This window comes from Petromyzon marinus, assembly GCF_048934315.1.
Source record: "Petromyzon marinus isolate PM22_M1 ecotype Great Lakes invasive population chromosome 75 unlocalized genomic scaffold, UKy_Petmar_22M1.pri1.0 chr75_unloc.2, whole genome shotgun sequence".
Taxonomy (NCBI): domain Eukaryota; kingdom Metazoa; phylum Chordata; class Hyperoartia; order Petromyzontiformes; family Petromyzontidae; genus Petromyzon; species Petromyzon marinus.
Genome location: NW_027422614.1, coordinates 348,115 through 371,923, shown reverse-complemented (window position 1 = coordinate 371,923; position 23,809 = coordinate 348,115). Strand labels below are relative to the sequence as shown.

Below are 23,809 nucleotides of genomic sequence, written 5' to 3'. Positions count from 1 at the left end.
TAAATGTATGCACCTTTATTCGTGTAATTGTTACGATAATCAATTACATAGTGAGTTACAAACAAATTTTCGCGCAAATTATCGCAGTGCGCGATTAAACATCCCTCGCGAGGTCTAAACGCCCCCTAACGCGTGCAAATGCATGCAAAGTCGCTCGTTTGATCGAAAATTAACAACTAACAACACGTCAACAATGTACGCGAATCTATTCGCTAAACTATCCCCAATCAACGAAGACATTTAGCGAGCTGGAGACACACACACACACTAACGCGCGCCAATACATGAAAAGTTTACGTGCGTAAAAATTAGCACCGCCCCCACCCCCCCCCCCCATTATCAATAAATAGTTTCGTCAAGTTATAAACACGGACTAACACCACGTAAAGCGTGCAAATGTATGCGAACGTGGTCTCTCAATTGTTCCAACGTTCAGCGAACACTGCAGGCTGTAAACTCAAGCGAACGTGTCGATTTAAACCTTTCGTGACTGCGAGGATTCGTCTTCTTTTGGTTCTGTCGGTAAGGTCACCACCACGTGGAATGAGAATAAAATAATAAATTGATCAAATAAAATAAAGCAATAAAATTCTCACGACGTTTCGGCCACGACGCAAGCGGCCTTCTTCAGGCGAAAGGAACAGACCCGTCGGGACGAGAGAGCTTCAATGAAACGTTAAGATTCGCGGCGTCTCTTTAAGCTGGTTTAGAGAAGTGAGGCACCTTGACAAAGGGGTTTACATATCAAACAGGAGAATTTAGCGTTGAAATAACTGAGGGATTAGCTTGTGACTGGTCACAGAAATGGCTACGTTAAAGTCAAAGCCTGCACATCCACAGAGGCACCTCGTACAAATCAAACAGGAGAATTTAGCATTGAAATGGCTGAGTGATTAGCTTGTGACTGGTCACAGAAATAGCTACGTTAAAGTCAAAGCCTACACATCCACAGAGGCACCTAGTACAAATCAAACAGGATAATTTAGCGTTGAAATAGCTGAGTGATTAGCTTGTGACTGGTCACAGAAATGGCTACGTTAAAGTCAAAGCCTACACATCCACAGGGGCACCTAGTACAAATCAAACAGGAGAATTTAGCATTGAAATAGCTGAGTTATTAGCTTGTGACTGGTCACAGAAATGGCTACGTTAAAGTCAAAGCCTACACATCCACAGGGGCACCTAGTACAAATCAAACAGGAGAATTTAGCGTTGAAATAGCTGAGTGATTAGCTTGTGACTGGTCACAGAAATGGCTACGTTAAAGTCAAAGCCTACACATCCACAGGGGCACCTAGTACAAATCAAACAGGAGAATTTAGCATTGAAATAGCTGAGTGATTAGCTTGTGACTGGTCACAGAAATGGCTATGTTAAAGTCAAAGCCTACACATCCACAAAGGCACCTGGTACAAATCAAACAGGAGAATTTAGCATTGAAATAGCTGAGTGATTAGCTTGTGACTGGTCACAGAAATAGCTACGTTAAAGTCAAAGCCTGCACATCCACAGAGGCACCTAGTACAAATCAAACAGGAGAATTTAGCATTGAAATAGCTGAGTGATTAGCTTGTGACTGGTCACAGAAATGGCTACGTTAAAGTCAAAGCCTAAACTATCCCCAATCAACGATGACATTTAGCGAGCTGGAGATACACACTAACGCGCGCCAATACATCAAAAGTTTACGTGCGTAAAAATTAGCACCGCCCCCCATTTCAATAAATAGTTTCGTCAAGTTATGAACACGGACTAACACCGCATAAAGCGTGCAAATGTATGCGGACGTGGTCTCTCAATTGTTCCAACGTTCAGCGAACACTGCAAGCTGTAAACTCAAGCGAACGTGTCGCCGTTACCACAGTGACCTTCACAATCGATAACTAACGATGACAGGTAGCCCCCGATCTTACGGTGACTTTACGGAAAGAACCAAGAATAATAATTTTATTGTTTTACAATAATTTGATAGTTTTATATTTTTTTATTATTTCATTGTTTCCCCTATCTACGTGGCGGTGGTGACTTTAACCGAAAGAACGAAGAATAATAATTTTATTGTTTTACAATAATTTGATAGTTTTATATTTCTAATTATTTTATCGTTTCCCCTATCTACGTGGCGGTGACTTTACGTTTCAAAGCGATTTGAAACGCGCTTCAAAGCGGGGCGGTACGCGGATACTTTAGCGGGCAAGCAAACTCACTCACGGTGTTACGTACGCCGCTACCACTCCTAACTTAGTAACTAGTTACATCGGCGGTACGCGGATACTTTAGCGGGCAAGCAAACACACTCACGGTGTTACGTACGCCGCTAACACTCCTAACTTAGTGACTGGTTACATCAGCGGTACGCGGATACTTTAGCGGGCAAGCAAACACACTCACGGCGTTACGTACGCCGCTACCACTCCTAACTTAGTAACTAGTTACATCAGCGGTACGCGGATACTTTAGCGGGCACGCAAACACACTCACGGTGTTACGTACGCCGCTAACACTCCTAACTTAGTGACTGGTTACAATCGGGGCGGTACGCGGATACTTTAGCGGGCAAGCAAACTCACTCACAGTGTTACGTACGCCGTTACCACTCCTAATTTAGTAACTAGTTACATCAGCGGTACGCGGATACTTTAGCGGGCACGCAAACTCACTCACGGCGTTACGCACGCCGCTAACACTCCTAACTTAGCGACTGGTTACAATCGGGGCGGTGTTGTGCCGATGACTCGAGCCGGTATGCAGACGACACGCGAAAGGCAGCAGTAATACTGGTAATAATATTGATAATGATTCTAATAGTTGCCGACGACACTATAACGCATGCAAATGTTGACAAAGTTGACGACGAACGGTCCGGTGACTAATCGCGGACCCGGGCAGGCGAGCAGTGGATAGACCCTGGCTGGTGACGATGGTGATGGTGGTGGTGATGGTGGTGATGGTGGTGGTGATGGTGGTGATGGTGGTGATGGTGGTGGTGGTGATGGTGGTGGTGGTGATGATGGTGGTGGTGGTGATGATGGTGGTGGTGATGGTGGTGACGATGGTGATGATGGTGGTGGTGATGATGGTGATGGTGGTGATGGTGGTGATGGTGGTGGTGATGGTGGTGATGGTGGTGGTGATGGTGGTGGTGATGGTGGTGATGATGGTGGTGATGGTGGTGATGATGATGGTGGTGATGGTGGTGATGATGATGGTGGTGATGATGGTGATGGTGGTGATGGTGATGATGGTGGTGATGGTGGTGATGGTGGTGATGGTGGTGATGATGATGGTGGTGATGATGGTGATGGTGGTGATGGTGATGATGATGATGGTGGTGATGATGGTGATGGTGGTGATGGTGATGATGGTGGTGATGGTGGTGGTGACGATGGTGATGGTGATGATGACGATGATGACGACGGTGACGACGATGACGACGGCGGTGATGGCTTCACACACAGCAGCGGACAGACCCCGGCGGTGACGCTTCAAACTTGCGCGCGCCCATCGCACGCCAATTGACGTACCACCCCCCCGCCCACACCCCTCCAGCTCATGAATATTAATCAGACAGGAAGGACCCCTGCTCCCGATTGGCCGACGCCGCGTCGACGCACCGCCCCTTCCTGCGCGTCACGTGACTCCTCCTCTGGTACTTGGCGTAGCAACGGAGTCCTGGCAACAGCACGCACGCGGGGAGAGGTTTTTGGCGGGAGAGGTTTTTGGGGGAGAGGTTTTTGGGGGAGAGGTTTTTGGGGGAGAGGTTTTTGGCGGGAGAGGTTTTTGGGGGGAGAGGTTTTTGGGGGGAGAGGTTTTTGGGGAGAGGTTTTTGGCGGGAGAGGTTTTTGGGGCAGAGGTTTTTGGGGGAGAGGTGTTTGGGGGAGAGATTTTTGGTGGGAGAGGTTTTTGGGGGAGAGGTTTTTGGGGGGAGAGGTTGTTGGGGGAGAGGTTTTTGGGGCAGAGGTTTTTGGGGGGAGAGGTTTTTGGGGGAGAGGTTTTTGGGGGAGAGGTTTTTGTGGGAGAGGTTGTTGGGGGAGAGGTTTTTGTGGGAGAGGTTGTTGGGGGGAGAGGTTTTTGGGGGGAGAGGTTTTTGGCGGGAGAGGTTTTTGGGGCAGAGGTTTTTGGCGGGAGAGGTTTTTGGGGGAGAGGTTTTTGGGGGAGAGGTTTTTGGGGGAGAGGTTTTTGGGGGGAGAGGTTTTTGGGGGGAGAGGTTTTTGGGGAGAGGTTTTTGGCGGGAGAGGTTTTTGGGGCAGAGGTTTTTGGGGGAGAGGTGTTTGGGGGAGAGATTTTTGGTGGGAGAGGTTTTTGGGGGAGAGGTTTTTGGGGGGAGAGGTTGTTGGGGGAGAGGTTTTTGGGGCAGAGGTTTTTGGGGGGAGAGGTTTTTGGGGGAGAGGTTTTTGGGGGAGAGGTTTTTGTGGGAGAGGTTGTTGGGGGAGAGGTTTTTGTGGGAGAGGTTGTTGGGGGGAGAGGTTTTTGGGGGGAGAGGTTTTTGGCGGGAGAGGTTTTTGGGGCAGAGGTTTTTGTGGGAGAGGTTGTTGGGGGAGAGGTTTTTGTGGGAGAGGTTGTTGGGGGGAGAGGTTTTTGGGGGGAGAGGTTTTTGGCGGGAGAGGTTTTTGGGGCAGAGGTTTTTGGGGGAGAGGTTTTTGGGGGAGAGGTTTTTGGGGGGAGAGGTTTTTGGGGGAGAGGTTTTTGGGGCAGAGGTTTTTGGGGGGAGAGGTTTTTGGGGGAGAGGTTTTTGGGGGAGAGGTTTTTGGGGGAGAGGTTTTTGGGGGAGAGGTTTGTGGGGGAGAGGTTTTTGGGAGAGAGGTTTTTGGGGGAGAGGTTTTTGGGGGAGAGGTTTTTGGGGGAGAGGTTTTTGGGGGGAGAGGTTTTTGGGGGAGAGGTTTTTGGGGGAGAGGTTTTTGGGGAGAGAGGTTTTTGGGGGAGAGGTTTTTGGGGGAGAGGTTTTTGGGAGAGAGGTTTGTGGGGGACAGGTTTTTGGGAGAGAGGTTTGTGGAGGACAGGTTTTTGGGGGGAGAGGTTTTTGGGGGAGAGGTTTTTGGGGGAGAGGTTTTTGGGGGAGAGGTTTTTGGGAGAGAGGTTTTTGGGAGAGAGGTTTGTGGGGGACAGGTTTTTGGGGGAGAGGTTTTTGGGGGAGAGGTTTTTGGGGGAGAGGTTTTTGGGGGAGAGGTGTTTGGGGGAGAGGTATTTGGGGGAGAGGTTTTTGGGGGAGAGGTTTTTGGGGGGAGAGGTTTTTGGGGGAGAGGTTTTTGGGGCAGAGGTTTTTGGGGGGAGAGGTTTTTGGGGGAGAGGTTTTTGGGGGAGAGGTTTTTGGGGGAGAGGTTTTTGGGGGAGAGGTTTTTGGGGGAGAGGTTTGTGGGGGAGAGGTTTTTGGGAGAGAGGTTTGTGGGGGACAGGTTTTTGGGAGAGAGGTTTGTGGGGGACAGGTTTTTGGGGGACAGGTTTTTGGGGGGAGAGGTTTTTGGGGGAGAGGTTTTTGGGGGAGAGGTTTTTGGGGGAGAGGTTTTTGGGGGAGAGGTTTTTGGGGGAGAGGTTTTTGGGAGAGAGGTTTTTGGGGCAGAGGTTTTTGGGGGGAGAGGTTTTTGGGGGAGAGGTTTTTGGGGGAGAGGTTTTTGGGGGAGAGGTTTTTGGGGGAGAGGTTTTTGGGGGAGAGGTTTGTGGGGGAGAGGTTTTTGGGAGAGAGGTTTTTGGGGGAGAGGTTTTTGGGGGAGAGGTTTTTGGGGGAGAGGTTTTTGGGGGGAGAGGTTTTTGGGGAAGAGGTTTTTGGGGGAGAGGTTTTTGGGGAGAGAGGTTTTTGGGGGAGAGGTTTTTGGGGGAGAGGTTTTTGGGAGAGAGGTTTGTGGGGGACAGGTTTTTGGGAGAGAGGTTTGTGGGGGACAGGTTTTTGGGGGACAGGTTTTTGGGGGGAGAGGTTTTTGGGGGAGAGGTTTTTGGGGGAGAGGTTTTTGGGGGAGAGGTTTTTGGGGGAGAGGTTTTTGGGAGAGAGGTTTTTGGGAGAGAGGTTTGTGGGGGACAGGTTTTTGGGGGAGAGGTTTTTGGGGGAGAGGTTTTTGGGGGAGAGGTTTTTGGGGGAGAGGTGTTTGGGGGAGAGGTTTTTGGGGGAGAGGTTTTTGGGGGAGAGGTTTTCGAGGGAGAGGTTTTTGGGGGAGAGGTTTTTGGGAGAGAGGTTTTTGGGGGACAGGTTTTTGTGGGGAGAGGTTTTTGGTGGGAGAGGTTTTTGGGAGAGAGGTTTTTGGTGGGAGAGGTTATTGGGGGAGAGGTTTTTGGGGGAGAGGTTTTTGGGGGGAGAGGTTTTTGGGGGAGAGGTTTTTGGGGGAGAGGTTTTTGGGGGAGAGGTTTTTGGGGGAGAGGTTTTTGTGGGAGAGGTTTTTGGGGGAGAGGTTTTTGGGGGAGAGGTTTTTGGGGGAGAGGTTTTTGGGGGAGAGGTTTTCGGGGGAGAGGTTTTCGAGGGAGAGGTTTTCGGGGGAGAGGTTTTTGGGGGAGAGGTTTTTGGGGGAGAGGTGTTTGGGCGAGAGGTTTTTGGGGGAGAGGTTTTTGGGAGAGAGGTTTTTGTGGGAGAGGTTATTGGGGGAGAGGTTTTTGGGGGAGAGGTTTGTGGGGGACAGGTTTTTGGGGGAGAGGTTTTTGGGGGAGAGGTTTTTGGGGGAGAGGTTTTTGGGGGAGAGGTTTTCGAGGGAGAGGTTTTCGGGGGAGAGGTTTTTGGGGGAGAGGTTTTTGGGGGAGAGGTTTTTGGGGGGAGAGGTGTTTGGGGGAGAGGTTTTTGGGGGAGAGGTTTTTGGGGGAGAGGTTTTTGGGGGAGAGGTGTTTGGGGGAGAGGTTTTTGGGGGAGAGGTTTTTGGGGGAGAGGTTTTTGGGGGAGAGGTTTTTGGGGGAGAGGTTTTTGGGGGAGAGGTTTTTGGGGGAGAGGTTTTCGAGGGAGAGGTTTTCGGGGGAGAGGTTTTTGGGGGAGAGGTTTTTGGGGGAGAGGTGTTTGGGGGAGAGGTTTTTGGGGGAGAGGTTTTTGGGAGAGAGGTTTTTGTGGGAGAGGTTTTTGGGGGAGAGGTTTTTGGGGGAGAGGTTTTTGGGGGAGAGGTTTGTGGGGGACAGGTTTTTGGGGGAGAGGTTTTTGGGGGAGAGGTTTTTGGGGGAGAGGTTTTCGAGGGAGAGGGTTTCGGGGGAGAGGTTTTTGGGGGAGAGGTTTTTGGGGCAGAGGTTTTTGGGGGGAGAGGTTTTTGGGGGAGAGGTTTTTGGGGGAGAGGTTTTTGGGGGAGAGGTTTTTGGGGGAGAGGTTTGTGGGGGAGAGGTTTTTGGGAGAGAGGTTTGTGGGGGACAGGTTTTTGGGAGAGAGGTTTTTGGGGGAGAGGTTTTTGGGGGGAGAGGTTTTTGGGGAAGAGGTTTTTGGGGGAGAGGTTTTTGGGGAGAGAGGTTTTTGGGGGAGAGGTTTTTGGGGGAGAGGTTTTTGGGAGAGAGGTTTGTGGGGGACAGGTTTTTGGGAGAGAGGTTTGTGGGGGACAGGTTTTTGGGGGACAGGTTTTTGGGGGGAGAGGTTTTTGGGGGAGAGGTTTTTGGGGGAGAGGTTTTTGGGGGAGAGGTTTTTGGGGGAGAGGTTTTTGGGAGAGAGGTTTTTGGGAGAGAGGTTTGTGGGGGACAGGTTTTTGGGGGAGAGGTTTTTGGGGGAGAGGTTTTTGGGGGAGAGGTTTTTGGGGGAGAGGTGTTTGGGGGAGAGGTTTTTGGGGGAGAGGTTTTTGGGGGAGAGGTTTTCGAGGGAGAGGTTTTTGGGGGAGAGGTTTTTGGGAGAGAGGTTTTTGGGGGACAGGTTTTTGGGGGGAGAGGTTTTTGGTGGGAGAGGTTTTTGGGAGAGAGGTTTTTGGTGGGAGAGGTTATTGGGGGAGAGGTTTTTGGGGGAGAGGTTTTTGGGGGGAGAGGTTTTTGGGGGAGAGGTTTTTGGGGGAGAGGTTTTTGGGGGAGAGGTTTTTGGGGGAGAGGTTTTTGTGGGAGAGGTTTTTGGGGGAGAGGTTTTTGGGGGAGAGGTTTTTGGGGGAGAGGTTTTTGGGGGAGAGGTTTTTGGGGGAGCGGTTTTCGAGGGAGAGGTTTTCGGGGGAGAGGTTTTTGGGGGAGAGGTTTTTGGGGGAGAGGTGTTTGGGGGAGAGGTTTTTGGGGGAGAGGTTTTTGGGGGAGAGGTTTTTGGGGGAGAGGTTTTTGGGGGAGAGGTTTTTGGGGGAGAGGTTGCGATCTTTCCCACGGATATTTTGCGATTTCATTTCCGGCTGCATCTTTTTGGAGTGGAGCTTGAGTTTCACGCTGTGTGACGCACGCTTTTTTTTAGTTTTTTAAAATCATCATTATTTCTTGTTGTTGTCCCTGGAGAGTGAGTGTTATTTTTCTAATCGCTTACGCCTCAGAGGTGCAGACGATTCGCTGGCAGCAATGAACAGACCATCGGCATGCGAAACGTTATGCAACCGATGAAAAGATATTGCCGCTCGACTGATTCGGAGTGAGACCTCTGCTGCTAAACCGGAGCTAGTCATAAGCGCACTGCCCAGGTATGGGAAACTCTCCACTCTCTCCACAACTGCCCCATCACCGATTGGGAGTTGTGGGGGTGGAGCGTCCGATGGTACAAAATACCCAGGCAGGTGCTTAGTTTTGATGGGGGCTGATGGTAAGGCCCCCATCTCTTAGTGGCAAGCTCCAGTCTCAGCAGCAGCGTCTCCAACTCCTCCTCTGAGTGAGCAGCAATTACCAAATCATCGGCATACATAACGTGGTTGAGCAACAGGGAGCCATCCCTTGACCGCACCCGGGCATCGATCAGCCTCCCATTATATCTGTACCATATGGAGATTCCCCCGGTACAGCTGTCGAAGGCTTCACGAACTACGTGGTCAAAATAGATGTTAAATAATGTGGGAGCCAGAGGACATCCCTGTCGCACCCCAAGGTGTACAGGGAATGGCTCTGACTCCCGGCCACGTAGTTTTACCCGGGCCCGCTCACCATCATAAAGGTCCTTAAGGGACTCCGAAAGCACAAAGAACTACACAGAGCCCAGGCCTACTGATGGTGTCATAGGCCTTGACCAGGTCAAAAAAGCAGAGATGTAGGTCTTGTTGGAATTCCATATACCTATGCTGTAGCAGACGGACAGAAAATATGGCATCTGTGCAGGACCAACCTTTCCTGAAACGGCATTGGGGCTCCACAAGCCTCTCCTCAGCGTGCCTGGCAAGGCGATGCTGAATAATCCTTGCCAGGACCTTTCCCAGCACACTGAGGAGTGAGATACCCCTGTAGTTGTTACAGTCTGTGCGGTCCCCCTTCTTAAAGAGGGGGACCACCAGGGCATCCTTCCAATCCTGCGGAACCCGTCCAGTGGTCCAGACTGTTGTTATGATGTCATGTAGGGCAGTCTATGTACAAACGTCACCCTCCCTCAGCATTTCGCTTGGGAGATCATCTTTGCCCGGTACCTTTCCTGGTCTCAGACTCTGGATCGCCTTCAGTACTTCCTCAACAGATGGTACCTCAGCCAGCCACTCACAGGGGGTGACTTCTTCCAATATTTGAGGCACCGCAGCCTCAGCAGGATCATCCTCACTTTGTGCCACGATGTTTTCCATGTCGAGGCATTTTCCCTCCCCCAGGACCTCACAGAAATGCTCAGCAAATCTGCAAACCTGTTCCTGGGGGTCGGAGATTGGATCACCGTTTTTTCCCCTAATGATGGTAATAGGTGTGGTGCTGCAGGTTACTTTTTGGATGGAATTAAAGAGCGATTTGTGATCGCGGGCCACTGAGGCAGACTCCATCTCCTCAGCAACCCGCGACCACCACCCATCTTTGCAGCGCCTCACGGCTCTCCGTACCTCCGAGCGAAGGCTGCGGTAAGCCTCCTCATTCTCTGATGTGGGATGCTGTAGATGATGAGAGTGGGCCTGCCGCTTTTTCTCAGCCAGCCTGAACACTTCCTCTATCAGCCAGGGTCTCTGAGGAGGTCTTGCTTGGACCCGGCATGCATCCATGATGTTGTGTGGATGTGCCGATGTTGGAACAGCGTGTTGGTAATTACAAGCCCATGGGCTGCACAAAAATCTAGCAGCCTCCTACCGTTGTTATTGAGCTGATCTGGCCCATGCCTTACAATTACTCCAGACCAGGTGCCAGCATCATGACCAACTCGGGCATTGAAGTCACTCAACAAGATGACTCTATCCCGAAGGGCCACTTTAGCCAGCACCTGTGACAGGAGGTCATAGAAGGCATCTGACTCATCGGCCTTGCCTGCATCCCTCCACGGATGTTCGTCTTCGGTGGGGGCATAAGTAACCACGACCACCACTCCTCGCCTCCGGTTGACGGAAAGGTGAGCCCAACATAGCCTAGGGCTTACAGCTTCCCACACCTCACCGCCATGCTCCCACGCCCCCTTCATTCTTTTGTACAGAAGAAGAGCCACACCCTGTTGTTTGGCAGTCTGCTGCCCCGAGTAGAGGACTGTCCACCCCTCATGGTGGCAGGAGCCAGAGCCGGTCCACCGGACCTCCTGAATTCCACAGAGATCCACGCGGTACCGGTCCAGCTCCCGACAGAGGAGTGGCAGCCTCTCCTCCGCAGTGAGCGTTTGAACATTCCATGTGGCCATCCATAGTGGCTTTCGCTCACCAACACACTCACCACCACCACCACCACACTCACTCAGCACCACACTCACCAAAGACAAAGATCCCCCGTGTAGCCTTCACAGACTGTAGGGGCAAGTGCTGTTAGCGAGCAGCACCCTATGAAGGCCGGTAACGGCACACGAGGGGGGTGGGTGGCCAGCACCACGCCCGGCCGCCTTTGTCTCCCCAGTGGCGATGTTTACAACACCACCACCGGGTACTCATTTGAGGCTGAGTCGACCTAGGGGAGGCCCGGGACCGGTTCGGATAATCGTCACCGGTGTTGGCCGTGAGCGGGAATCGAACCCGGGTCGCCAGGTTCATAGCGATAGTGTAGCGCTAACCGCTACACTATCGCTCCCCACTCACCACTCACCACCACCAGACTCACTCACCACTACCGCCACCCTGATGCGTACCTTCTGAGCACATGCAGTCGTCAAAGCACTTGTTGTTGATGCCGCGATTGTGAGCGGAGCAGCTGTGGAGGCGAGGCTCACAGCACGAGCCTAGAGACCATCATCATCAGCAGCAGCAGCACCATCAGCAGCACCATCACCGGCAGCGTCATCAGCAGCAGCACCATCAGCAGCAGCAGCACCATCAGCAGCAGCACCATCAGCACCATCACCGGCAGCGTCATCAGCAGCAGCACCATCAGCACCAGCACCATCAGCAGCAGCAGCAGCAGCATCAACATCACAGATGCATAGAAAGACATAGAGACACACAGCGACATACATACAGAGACGCACAGAGACACACAGAGACGCACAGAGACACACACAGACACAAAGACACTCAAAGATACAGAGACACACAGATACATACAGAGACACACAGATACACACAGATACATACAGAGACACACAGATACATACAGAGACACACAGATACACACAGATACATACAGATACACACAGAGACATACAGAGACACACAGATACACACAGATACATACAGAGACACACAGACACACAGATACACACAGAGACACACAGAGACACAAAGACACTCAAAGATACAGAGACACACAGAGACACACAGAGACACACAGACACAGATACACACAGAGACACAAAGACACTCAAAGATACAGAGACACACAGAGACACACAGCGACACACAGAGATGCACTGAGACACACAGAGACACACAGATACACACAGAGACACAAAGACACTCAAAGATACAGAGACACACAGATACACGCAGAGACATACAGAGACACACAGAGACACACAGATACATAGAGACACACAGAGACAAACAGATACACACAGAGACACACACATACATAGAGACACACAGAGACACACAGATACACACAGAGACACACAGAGACACACAGATACACACAGAGACACACACATACATAGAGACACACAGAGACACACAGAGACACACAGATACATACAGAGACACACAGGGACACACAGAGACACAAAGACACTCAGAGATACATGGAAATACATAGAGACACACAGAGACACACAGATAGGTACAGAGACACACAGATACGTACAGAGACACACAGATACACACAGAGACAGACAGAGACACACATATACAACCAGATACGTACAGAGACACACAGATACACACAGAGACACACATACGTACAGAGACACACAGATACACACAGAGACACACAGATACTTACAGAGACACACGTAGAGACGCACACAGAGACACAGATACACAAATGCACACAGACACATAGACACGTGGCCACACACACACAGAGACACGTAGACACACAAAGACAAAAACAAAGATCCCCCGTGTAGCCTTAAGAGACTGTAGGGGCAAGTCCTGTTAGCGAGCACCTATGAAGGCTGGAACGGTACACGAGGGGGTGGGTGGCCAGCACCACGCCCGGCCGCCTTTGTTTCCCCAGTGGCGAAGTTTACACACCGCACCAGGTACTCATTTGAGGCTGAGTCGACCTAGGGGAGGCCCAGGACCGGTTCAGATAATCGTCACTGGTGTTGGCCGTGAGCTGGAATCGAACCCGGGTCGCCAGGTTCATAGCGCAGCGTAGCGCTAACCGCTATACTATCGCTCCCCACACACAGACACACACACAGACACACACATACAGACACACACACACAGACACACAAACACAAAACACACACATACACACACTCACCGAGACATGTAGACACACAGACAGACACACACACACAGACAGATACGTACACACACACACAGACACGTAGGCACACAGACACACACACACACAGACACACACAAACACAGAAACACACACACACAGAAGCACACACACAGACACACACAAACACAGAAACACACACAGACACACACACACACAGACATGTAGACACACAGACAGACACACACACACAGACAGATACGCACACACACACAGAGACACGTAGGCACACAGACACACACACACACAGACACACACAAACCCAGAACACACACACACAGAAACACACACACAGACACACACAAACACAGACACACACAGACACACACACACACACACAGAGACATGTAGACACACAGACAGATACACACACATAGACAGATACGTACACACACACAGAGACACGTAGGCACACAGACACACACACACAGACACACACAAACACAGAAACACACACACACAGACACACACACAGAGACATGTAGACACACACACACAGACACACACACACAGACAGACACACACACACACACACACGCGCTTATCTCACCCAATGGGCAGTTGCGATGGTGGTCACATGGTGTCGGTGTCGATGTCTCCATGGCAACCCTCTGGCTGCCATTCCTCACTTCTGCTGTCTCTGCTCATAGAGACCCACAGAGACCCATAGAGATCCATAGAGACCCACAGAGACCCACAGAGACCCACAGAGACCCATAGAGACCCACAGAGACCCACAGAGATCCATAGAGACCCACAGAGACCCACAGAGACCCACAGAGATCCATATAGACCCATAGAGACCCATAGACACCCACAGAGACCCATAGAGACCCACAGAGACCCACAGAGACCCACAGAGACCCATAGAGACCCATAGACACCCACAGAGACCCATAGAGACCCACAGAGACCCACAGAGATCCATATAGACCCATAGAGACCCATAGACACCCACAGAGATCCATAGAGACCCATAGAGACCCACAGAGACCAAAATACCCACAGAGACCCAAAGAGATATATAGAGACCCACAGAGACCCACAGAGACCCACAGAGATCCATAGACACCCACAGAGACCCACAGAGATCCATAGAGATCCATAGAGACCCACAGAGACCCACAGAGACCCATAGAGACCCACAGAGACCCATAGAGATCCACAGATATGCTCCGTCTCCCCGTGTCTCCCCGTAACTCCGTGTCTCCCCGTGTCTCCCCGTGTCTCCCCGAGTCTCCCCGTGTCTCCCCGTGTCTCTCCGTGTCTCCCCGTGTCTCTCCGTGTCTCCCCGTGTCTCTCCGTGTCTCCCCGTGTCTCTCCGTGTCTCCCGGTGTCTCCCCGTGTCTCTCCGTGTCTCCCCGTGTCTCCCCGTGTCTCCCCGTGTCTCCCCGTAACTCCGTGTCTCCCCGTGTCTCCCCGTGTCTCCCCGAGTCTCCCCGTGTCTCCCCGTGTCTCTCCGTGTCTCCCCGTGTCTCTCCGTGTCTCCCCGTGTCTCTCCGTGTCTCCCTGTGTCTCTCCGTGTCTCCCGGTGTCTCCCCGTGTCTCCCGGTGTCTCCCGGTGTCTCCCCGTGTCTCCCCGTGTCTCCCGGTGTCTCCCCGTGTCTCCCCGTGTCTCTCCGTGTCTCCCCGTGTCTCTCCGTGTCTCTCCGTGTCTCCCCGTGTCTCCCCGTGTCTCTCCGTGTCTCCCCGTGTCTCTCCGTGTCTCCCCGTGTCTCCCGGTGTCTCCCCGTGTCTCCCCGTGTCTCCCCGTGTCTCCCCGTGTCTCTCTGTCTCCCCGTGTCTCTCCGTGTCTCTCCGTGTCTCCCCGTGTCTCTCCGTGTCTCACCGTGATCTTCGTAATCACCCCAGTCAAAGAGATTCATGTCCAACTCTGGGCTCTGGGACACTGCCTGCAACAGCATCATCATCAGCAAAATCATCATCATCAGCAGCATCATCATCATCAGCAGCATCATCATCATCAGCAACATCATCAGCATCATCATCAGCATCATCAGCAGCATCATCAGCAACATCATCAGCATCATCATCAGCATCATCAGCAACATCATCAGCAGCAACATCATCAGCATCATCATGAGCAGCATCATCATTATCATCAACATCATCAGCATCATTATCATCATCATCAACATCATCAACATCAGCAACGTAAAAATCATCATCAGCATCATCAACATCATCATCAGCAGCATCATCATCATCAGCATCATCATGAGCAGCATCATCATTATCATCATCAACATCATCAGCATCATTATCATCAACATCATCAACATCATCACCATCAGCAGCATCATCAACATCAGCAACATCATCATCATCATCATTAGCAGCATCATCATCATCAACATCATCATCAGCATCATCAGCACCATCATCAGCATCATCAGCGTCATCATCAGCAACATCAACATCATCATCATTAGCAACATCATCTATGTGTGTCTATGTGTATCTGTGTGGTGAGTCTGTGGGTCTCTGTGTGGTGAGTCTGTGGGTCTCTGTGTGGTGAGTCTGTGGGTCTCTGTGTGGTGAGTCTGTGGGTCTCTGTGTGGGGAGTCTGTGGGGCTCTGTGTGGTGAGTCTGTGGGTCTCTGTGTGGTGAGTCTGTGGGTCTCTGTGTGGTGAGTCTATGGGTCTCTGTGTGGTGGTGAGTCTGTGGGGTTCTGTGTGGGGAGTCTGTGGGTCTCTGTGTGGTGAGTCTGTGGGTCTCTGTGTGGTCAGTCTGTGGGTCTCTGTGTGGTGAGTCTGTGGGTCTCTGTGTGGTGAGTCTGTGGGTCTCTGTGTGGTGTGTCTATGTGTCTCTGTGTGGTGAGTCTGTGGGTCTCTGTGTGGTGAGTCTGTGGGTCTCTGTGTGGTGGTGAGTCTGTGGGTCTCTGTGTGGGGAGTCTGTGGGTCTCTGTGTGGTGAGTCTGTGGGTCTCTGTGTGGTCAGTCTGTGGGTCTCTGTGTGGTGAGTCTGTGGGTCTCTGTGTGGTGAGTCTGTGGGTCTCTGTGTGGTGTGTCTATGTGTCTCTGTGTGGTGAGTCTGTGGGTCTCTGTGTGGTGAGTCTGTGGGTCTCTGTGTGGTGAGTCTGTGGGTCTCTGTGTGGTGAGTCTGTGGGTCTCTGTGTGGTGTGTCTATGTTCTATGTGTGGTGAGTCTGTGGGTCTCTGTGTGGTGAGTCTGTGTGTCTCTGTGTGGTGAGTCTGTGGGTCTCTGTGTGATGAGTCTGTGGGTCTCTGTGTGGTGAGTCTATGGGTCTCTGTGTGATGAGTCTGTGGGTCTCTGTGTGATGAGTCTATGGGTCTCTGTGTGATGAGTCTGTGGGTCTCTGTGTGGTGAGTCTGTGGGTCTCTGTGTGGTGAGTCTGTGGGTCTCTGTGTGGGGAGTCTGTGGGGCTCTGTGTGGTGAGTCTGTGGGTCTCTGTGTGGTGAGTCTGTGGGTCTCTGTGTGGTGAGTCTATGGGTCTCTGTGTGGTGGTGAGTCTGTGGGGTTCTGTGTGGGGAGTCTGTGGGTCTCTGTGTGGTGAGTCTGTGGGTCTCTGTGTGGTCAGTCTGTGGGTCTCTGTGTGGTGAGTCTGTGGGTCTCTGTGTGGTGAGTCTGTGGGTCTCTGTGTGGTGTGTCTATGTGTCTCTGTGTGGTGAGTCTGTGGGTCTCTGTGTGGTGAGTCTGTGGGTCTCTGTGTGGTGGTGAGTCTGTGGGTCTCTGTGTGGGGAGTCTGTGGGTCTCTGTGTGGTGAGTCTGTGGGTCTCTGTGTGGTCAGTCTGTGGGTCTCTGTGTGGTGAGTCTGTGGGTCTCTGTGTGGTGAGTCTGTGGGTCTCTGTGTGGTGTGTCTATGTGTCTCTGTGTGGTGAGTCTGTGGGTCTCTGTGTGGTGAGTCTGTGGGTCTCTGTGTGGTGAGTCTGTGGGTCTCTGTGTGGTGAGTCTGTGGGTCTCTGTGTGGTGTGTCTATGTTCTATGTGTGGTGAGTCTGTGGGTCTCTGTGTGGTGAGTCTGTGTGTCTCTGTGTGGTGAGTCTGTGGGTCTCTGTGTGATGAGTCTGTGGGTCTCTGTGTGGTGAGTCTATGGGTCTCTGTGTGATGAGTCTGTGGGTCTCTGTGTGATGAGTCTATGGGTCTCTGTGTGATGAGTCTGTGGGTCTCTGTGTGATGAGTCTATGGGTCTCTGTGTGATGAGTCTATGGGTCTTTGTGTAGTGAGTCTGTGGGTCTCTGTGTGGTGAGTCTGTGGGTCTCTGTGTGGTGAGTCTATGGGTCTTTGTGTGATGAGTCTGTGGGTCTCTGTGTGGTGAGTCTGTGGGGCTCTGTGTGATGAGTCTGTGGGTCTCTGTGTGATGAGTCTATGGGTCTCTGTGTAGCGAGTCTATGGGTCTCTGTGTGGTGAGTCTGTGGGGCTCTGTGTGATGAGTCTGTGGGTCTCTGTGTGATGAGTCTATGGGTCTCTGTGTGATGAGTCTATGGGTCTCTGTGTGATGAGTCTATGGGTCTCTGTGTGGTGAGTCTGTGGGTCTTTTGTGATGAGTCTATGGGTCTCTATGTGGTGAGTCTGTGGGTCTCTGTGTGGTGGGTCTGTGGGTCTCTGTGTGGTGAGTCTGTGGGTCGCTGTGTGGTGAGTCTGTGGGTCTCTGTGTGATGATTCTATGGGTCTCTGTGTGGTGAGTCTGTGGGTCTCTATGTGTGAGTCTATGGGTCTCTCTGTGGTGAGTCTATGGGTCTCTATGTGTGAGTCTGTGGGTCTCTGTGTGATGAGTCTGTGGGTCTCTGTGTGATGAGTCTGTGGGTCTCTGTGTGATGGGTCTATGGGTCTCTGTGTGATGAGTCTGTGGGTCTCTGTGTGATGAATCTATGGGTCTCTATGTGTGAGTCTATGGGTCTCTGTGTGATGAATCTATGGGTCTCTGTGTGTGAGTCTGTGGGTCTTTGTGTGTGAGTCTGTGGGTCTCTGTGTGATGAGTCTGTGGGTCTCTGTGTGATGGGTCTATGGCTCTCTGTGTGATGAGTCTGTGGGTCTATATGTGGTGAGTCTATGGGTCTCTGTGTGTGAGTCTATGGGTCTCTGTGTGGTGAGTCTGTGGGTCTCTGTGGGTGAGTCTATGGCTCTCTGTGTGTGAGTCTATGGCTCTCTGTGTGTGAGTCTGTGGGTCTCTGTGTGGTGAGTCTGTGGGTGTCTGTGTGTGGTGAGTCTGTGGGTCTCTGTGTGGTGAGTATGTGGGTCTCTGTGTGATGAGTCTGTGGCTCTCTATGTGTGAGTCTGTGGGTCTCTATGTGTGAGTCTGTGGGTCTCTGTGTGATGAGTCTGTGGGTCTCTGTGTGATGAGTCTGTGGGTCTCTGTGTGATGAGTCTGTGGGTCTCTGTGTGATGAGTCTGTGGGTCTCTGTGTGATGAGTCTGTGGGTCTCTATGTGTGAGTCTGTGGGTCTCTGTGTGATGAGTCTGTGGGTCTCTGTGTGATGAGTCTGTGGGTCTCTGTGTGAGTCTGTGGGTCTCTGTGTGATGAGTCTGTGGGTCTCTATGTGTGAGTCTGTGGGTCTCTGTGTGATGAGTCTGTGGGTCTCTGTGTGAGTCTATGGGTCTCTGTGTGAGTCTGTGGGTCTCTATGTGTGATGAGTCTGTGGGTCTCTATGTGTGATGAGTCTGTGGGTCTCTATGTGTGAGTCTGTGGGTCTCTGTGTGATTAGTCCGTGGGTTTCTATGTATGATTCTGTGGGTCTCTGTGTGGTGAGTCTGTGGGTCTCTATGTGTGAGTCTGTGGGTCTCTGTACACACAGACCTTGTTGTTAAGAGTCAGTTTGGTTGCCATGGTGATGGAGGGTGATGTGGTTGCTAGGCGCTGGTCCCACGTGCCGTTGTTACCATGGTTACCGGCGCGTCGTGTTCCCTTCGCTTTGGTTCTCCCTGAAAGAATCAGCAGCATCATCAGCAGCAGCATCATCATCAGCAGCATCATCATCATCAGCATCATCAGCAGCAGCATCATCAGCATCATCAGCATCATCATCAGCAGCAGCATCATTATCATCAGTATCATCAGCATCATCATCATCAGCATCATCAGCATCAGCAGCAGTCATCAGCAACATCAGTAGTAGTGACATCATCACCATCATCACTCACTCCCATCGCTCACTCACTCCTTAATCACTCCCATCACTCACTCACTCACTCCCATCACTCACTCCTTCACTCACTCCCATCACTCACTCCCATCACTCACTCACTCCTTCACTCACTTACTCCCATCACTCACTCACCCCTTCACTCACTCCTTCACTCACTCCCATCACTCACTCCCTTCACTCACTCCCATCACTCACTCACTCTCTTCACTCACTCCCATCACTCACTCCAATCACTCACTCACTGCTTTACTCACTCCCATCACTCACTCACTCCCATCACTCACTCACTCCCATCACTCACTCACTCCTTTACTCACTCCCATCACTCACTCACTCTCTTCACTCACTCCTTCACTCACTCCCATCACTCACTCACTCCCTTCACTCACTCCCATCACTCACTCACTCCTTTACTCACTTCCATCACTCACTCACTCCCATCACTCACTCCTTCACTCACTCACTCCCATCACTCACTCACTCCCATCACTCACTCCTTCACTCACTCACTCCTTCACTCACTCCCATCACTCACTCCCATTCACTCACTCCCATCACTCACTCACTCCCATCACTCACTCACTCCCATCACTCACTCCTTCACTCACTCACTCCCATCACTCACTCCTTCACTCACTCCCATCACTCACTCACCCCTTTACTCACTCCCATCACTCACTCACTCCTTCACTCACTCACTCCCATCACTCACTCCTTCACTCACTCCCATTACTCACTCACTCCCATCACTCACTCACTCCCATCACTCACTCCCATCACTCACTCCTTCACTCACTCCTTCACTCACTCCCATCACTCACTCACTCCCATCACTTACTCCCATCACTCACTCCTTCACTCACTCCTTCACTCACTCCCATCACTCACTCCCATCACTCACTCACCCCATTCACTCACTCCCATCACTCACTCCCATCACTCACTCACTCCCATCACTCACTCCTTCACTCACTCCCATCACTCACTCACTCGCATCACTCACTCCCATCACTCACTCACCCCATTCACTCACTCCCATCACTCACTCCCATCACTCACTCCTTCACTCACTCCCATCACTCACTCCCATCACTCACTCACTCGCATCACTCACTCACCCATTCACTCACCCCTTCACTCACTCCTTCACTCACTCCCATCACTCACTCCCATCACTCACTCACTTCCATCACTCACTCCCATCACTCACTCCCATCACTCACTCACTCCCATCACTCACTCCCATCACTCACTCACTCACTCCTTTACTCACTCCCATCACTCACCCCATCACTCACCCCTTCACTCACCCCTTCACTCACTCCCATCACTCACTCCCATCACTCACCCCTTCACTCACTCCCATCACTCACTCCCATCACTCACCCCTTCACTCACTCCCATCGCTACATAATCTCTCTCCACTGCTGGATGAGTGTCCACTCACCCTTCCCCTTGCGTCTCCTCCGCTCCCTCCGCCGCTGTTTCCTTCTCTCCTCCCTCTCGGGCCCTGTGCTGCCCCTAAGCCTGCCCGCTTTCCTGATCATCACTCCCCGCTCCCCACTCTCCCCCATCATCTCCTCCCTCTCGGGCCCTGTGCTGCCCCTAAGCCTGCCCACTTTCCTGACCGTCTCCCCCATCGTCTCCTCCCCTTCCTCCCTCTCGGGCCCTGTGCCGCCCCTAAGCCTGCCCCCTTTCCTGAGCGTCTCCCCCATCATCTCATCCCCTTCCTCCCTCTCGGGCCCTGTGCTGCCCCTAAGCCTGTCTCCTTTCCTGACCATCTCCCCCATCATCTCCTCCCCTTCCTCCCTCTCGGGCCCTGTGCTGCCCCTAAGCCTGCCCCCTTTCCTGACCGTCTCCCCCATCATCTCCTCCCCTTCCTCCCTCTCGGGCCCTGTGCTGCCCCTAAGCCTGCCCCCTTTCCTGACCATCTCCCCCGTCATCTCCTCCCCTTCCTCCCTCTCGGCCCCTGTGCTGCCCCTAAGCCTGCCCCCTTTCCTGACCGTCTCCCCCATCATCTCATCCCCTTCCTCCCTCTCGGGCCCTGTGCTGCCCCTAAGCCTGCCCCCTTTCCTGACCGTCTCCCCCGTCATCTCCTCCCCTTCCTCCCTCTCGGGCCCTGTGCTGCCCCTAAGCCTGCCCCCTTTCCTGACCATCTCCCCCGTCATCTCCTCCCCTTCCTCCCTCTCGGGCCCTGTGCTGCCCCTAAGCCTGCCTCCTTTCCTGACCGTCTCCCCCATCATCTCATCCCCTTCCTCCCTCTCGGGCCCTGTGCCGCCCCTAAGCCTGCCTCCTTTCCTGACCGTCTCCCCCATCATCTCATCCCCTTCCTCCCTCTCGGGCCCTGTGCTGCCCCTAAGCCTGCCTCCTTTCCTGAGCGTCTCCCCCATCATCTCCTCCCCTTCCTCCCTCTCGGGCCCTGTGCCGCCCCTAAGCCTGCCTCCTTTACTGAGCGTCTCCCCCATCATCTCATCCCCTTCCTCCCTCTCGGGCCCTGTGCCGCCCCTAAGCCTGCCTCCTTTCCTGACCGTCTCCCCCATCATCTCATCCCCTTCCTCCCTCTCGGGCCCTGTGCTGCCCCTAAGCCTGCCCCCTTTCCTGACCGTCTCCCCCATCGTTTCTCCCCTCCTCGCCGACGCGGAGTCGGACTCCGACTCTGGCCCCTCAAGCGAGATTAGGGCAGTGGCGTGATGATGATGATCATGGCGATGACCATCGTGATGATGATCACGGCGATCGTGGTGGTGGTGGTGGTGGTGATGCTCCTCCTCCTCATCCTCCTGCTGCTGCTGCTGCATATGATGATGTGGATTGTGGTCGGAGATGTCAGTCGGCGTGGCGACGGATATCATCGTCATCAGCAGAATCATCATCAGCAGCACCATCATCCTCATCCTCAGCGGCGCCTGAGAGCGTGAAGGGCTCATCGTCAGATCTTGTCCGGGCGGTAGCTGTGTGGGAGACAAACAGAGATGGAGAGATGAGTGGGTTGCATTAATGATCATCATCCTCATCATGAGCAGCAGCAGCAGAAGCCAGGGTCTATCCACTGTTGGATTGAGACACCACCACCACCAGCCAGGGTCTATCCACTGCTAGATTGAGACACCACCACCCAGCCAGCCAGGGTCTATCCACTGTTGGATTGAGACACCACCAGCCAGGGTCTATCCACTGCTGGATTGAGGCATCACCACCACCAGCCAGGGTCTATCCACTGTTGGATTGAGACACCACCAGCCAGGGTCTATCCACTGCTGGATTGAGGCATCACCACCACCAGCCAGGGTCTATTCACTGTTGGATTGAGGCACCACCACAACCACCCAGCCAGGGTCTATCCACTGCTGGATTGAGACACCACCACCACCAGCCAGGGTCTATCCACTGCTGGATTGAGACACCACCACCACCAGCCAGGGTCTATCCACTGTTGGATTGAGACACCACCACCAGCCAGCCAGGGTCTATCCACTGCTGGATTGAGACACCACCACCACCAGCCAGGGTCTATCCACTGTTGGATTGAGACACCACCAGCCAGCCAGGGTCTATCCACTGTTGGATTGAGACACCACCACCAGCCAGAGTCTATCCACTGCTAGATTGAGGCACCACCACAACCACCCAGCCAGGGTTTATCCACTGCTGGATTGAGGCACCACCATCACCAGCCAGGGTCTATCCACTGTTGGATTGAGACACCACCACCAGCCAGGGTCTATCCACTGTTGGATTGAGACACCACCACCACCAGCCAGGGTCTATCCACTGTTGGATTGAGACACCACCACCCAGCCAGGTTCTATCCACTGCTAGATTGAGGCATCACCACCACCAGCCAGGGTCTATCCACTGTTGGATTGAGACACCACCACCACCAGCCAGCCAGGGTCTATCCACTGCTAGATTGAGACACCACCAGCCAGGGTCTATCCACTGCTAGATTGAGACACCACCAGCCAGGGTCTATCCACTGTTGGATTGAGACACCACCACCACCAGCCAGGGTCTATCCACTGTTGGATTGAGACACCACCATCAGCCAGGGTCTATCCACTGTTGGATTGAGACATCACCACCACCAGCCAGGGTCTATCCACTGTTGGATTGAGACACCACCACCCAGCCAGCCAGGGTCTATCCACTGTTGGATTGAGACACCACCACCACCAGCCAGGGTCTATCCACTGCTAGATTGAGACACCACCACCCAGCCAGGGTCTATCCACTGTTGGATTGAGACACCACCACCACCAGCCAGGGTCTATCCACTGTTGGATTGAGACACCACCATCAGCCAGGGTCTATCCACTGTTGGATTGAGACATCAGCACCACCAGCCAGGGTCTATCCACTGTTGGATTGAGACACCACCACCACCAGCCAGGGTCTATCCACTGCTGGATTGAGGCATCTCTAAGACCCCAGGATAAACTCCCTCTAGACACACAGTGAGAGAGAGAAATATCCCATTGAGCCCATTTTAAATCAGTGCAATTTAATTTTTAAACGAATTCACACGCCATGCATTCAAACCACCTCCTCCCCCCCCCTCCACGAACAAAAACCATTGTATCGATAGATTAATGCAATTGGAAATATATTCCAACGTCGCTGAACGTTCGCACAGCACGTTGTGTACACAATGCGATCATAACGCTATCCTTACCTGACTTGTCGATTCCAAATTTACGGTAGCGATTCTCTGGATCGATTCCAATGTTCAGGGATGCCCCTCCCACTCCTCCTCCACCCGCCCCCTCCTTCACCCTCCACCCTCCTTCACCCCCCCTCCACCCCCTCCACCCCCTCCTTTATCCCCCCTCCACCCGCCCCCTCCTCCACCCACCCCCTCCTCCACCCTCCCCCTCCTTCACCCCCCCC

General features: G+C 52.7%; 1 protein-coding gene across 2 annotated transcripts; it reads right to left on the bottom strand.

Moving 5' to 3' along the window:
- DRAXIN (dorsal inhibitory axon guidance protein) lies at positions 1–23,681 on the bottom strand. 2 transcript variants are annotated; one of them, XM_032944710.2, is made up of 7 exons: positions 23,595–23,681; positions 20,370–21,873; positions 18,574–18,698; positions 14,648–14,711; positions 13,370–13,459; positions 11,060–11,149; positions 1–3,672 (listed from the first exon to the last, which is right to left on the bottom strand). In XM_032944710.2, exons 2-7 carry the CDS (start codon positions 21,847–21,849, stop codon positions 3,560–3,562), a joined length of 1,962 nt encoding a protein of 653 aa, XP_032800601.2. In that variant the 5' UTR covers positions 21,850–21,873; positions 23,595–23,681; the 3' UTR covers positions 1–3,559. The 2 variants fall into 2 exon arrangements, with proteins under 2 accessions (XP_032800601.2, XP_032800600.2); XM_032944709.2 differs by lacking the exon at positions 23,595–23,681 and having other exon boundaries at positions 20,370–23,575.
- Between the last annotated feature and the right edge of the window lie 128 nt (positions 23,682–23,809).

Bases quoted from the DNA above. Each gene is read 5' to 3' on its own strand.
- DRAXIN (XM_032944709.2), bottom strand. From the start codon at position 21,939: ATGATGAGGATGATGATCATTAATGCAACCCACTCATCTCTCCATCTC. The intron at 18,699-20,369 runs GTGAGTGGACAC...TGATTCTTTCAG, and splicing joins GAGGAGACGCAAGGGGAAGG to GGAGAACCAAAGCGAAGGGA. The intron at 13,460-14,647 runs GTGAGACACGGA...CTCTATGAGCAG, and splicing joins GGGTGATTACGAAGATCACG to AGACAGCAGAAGTGAGGAAT.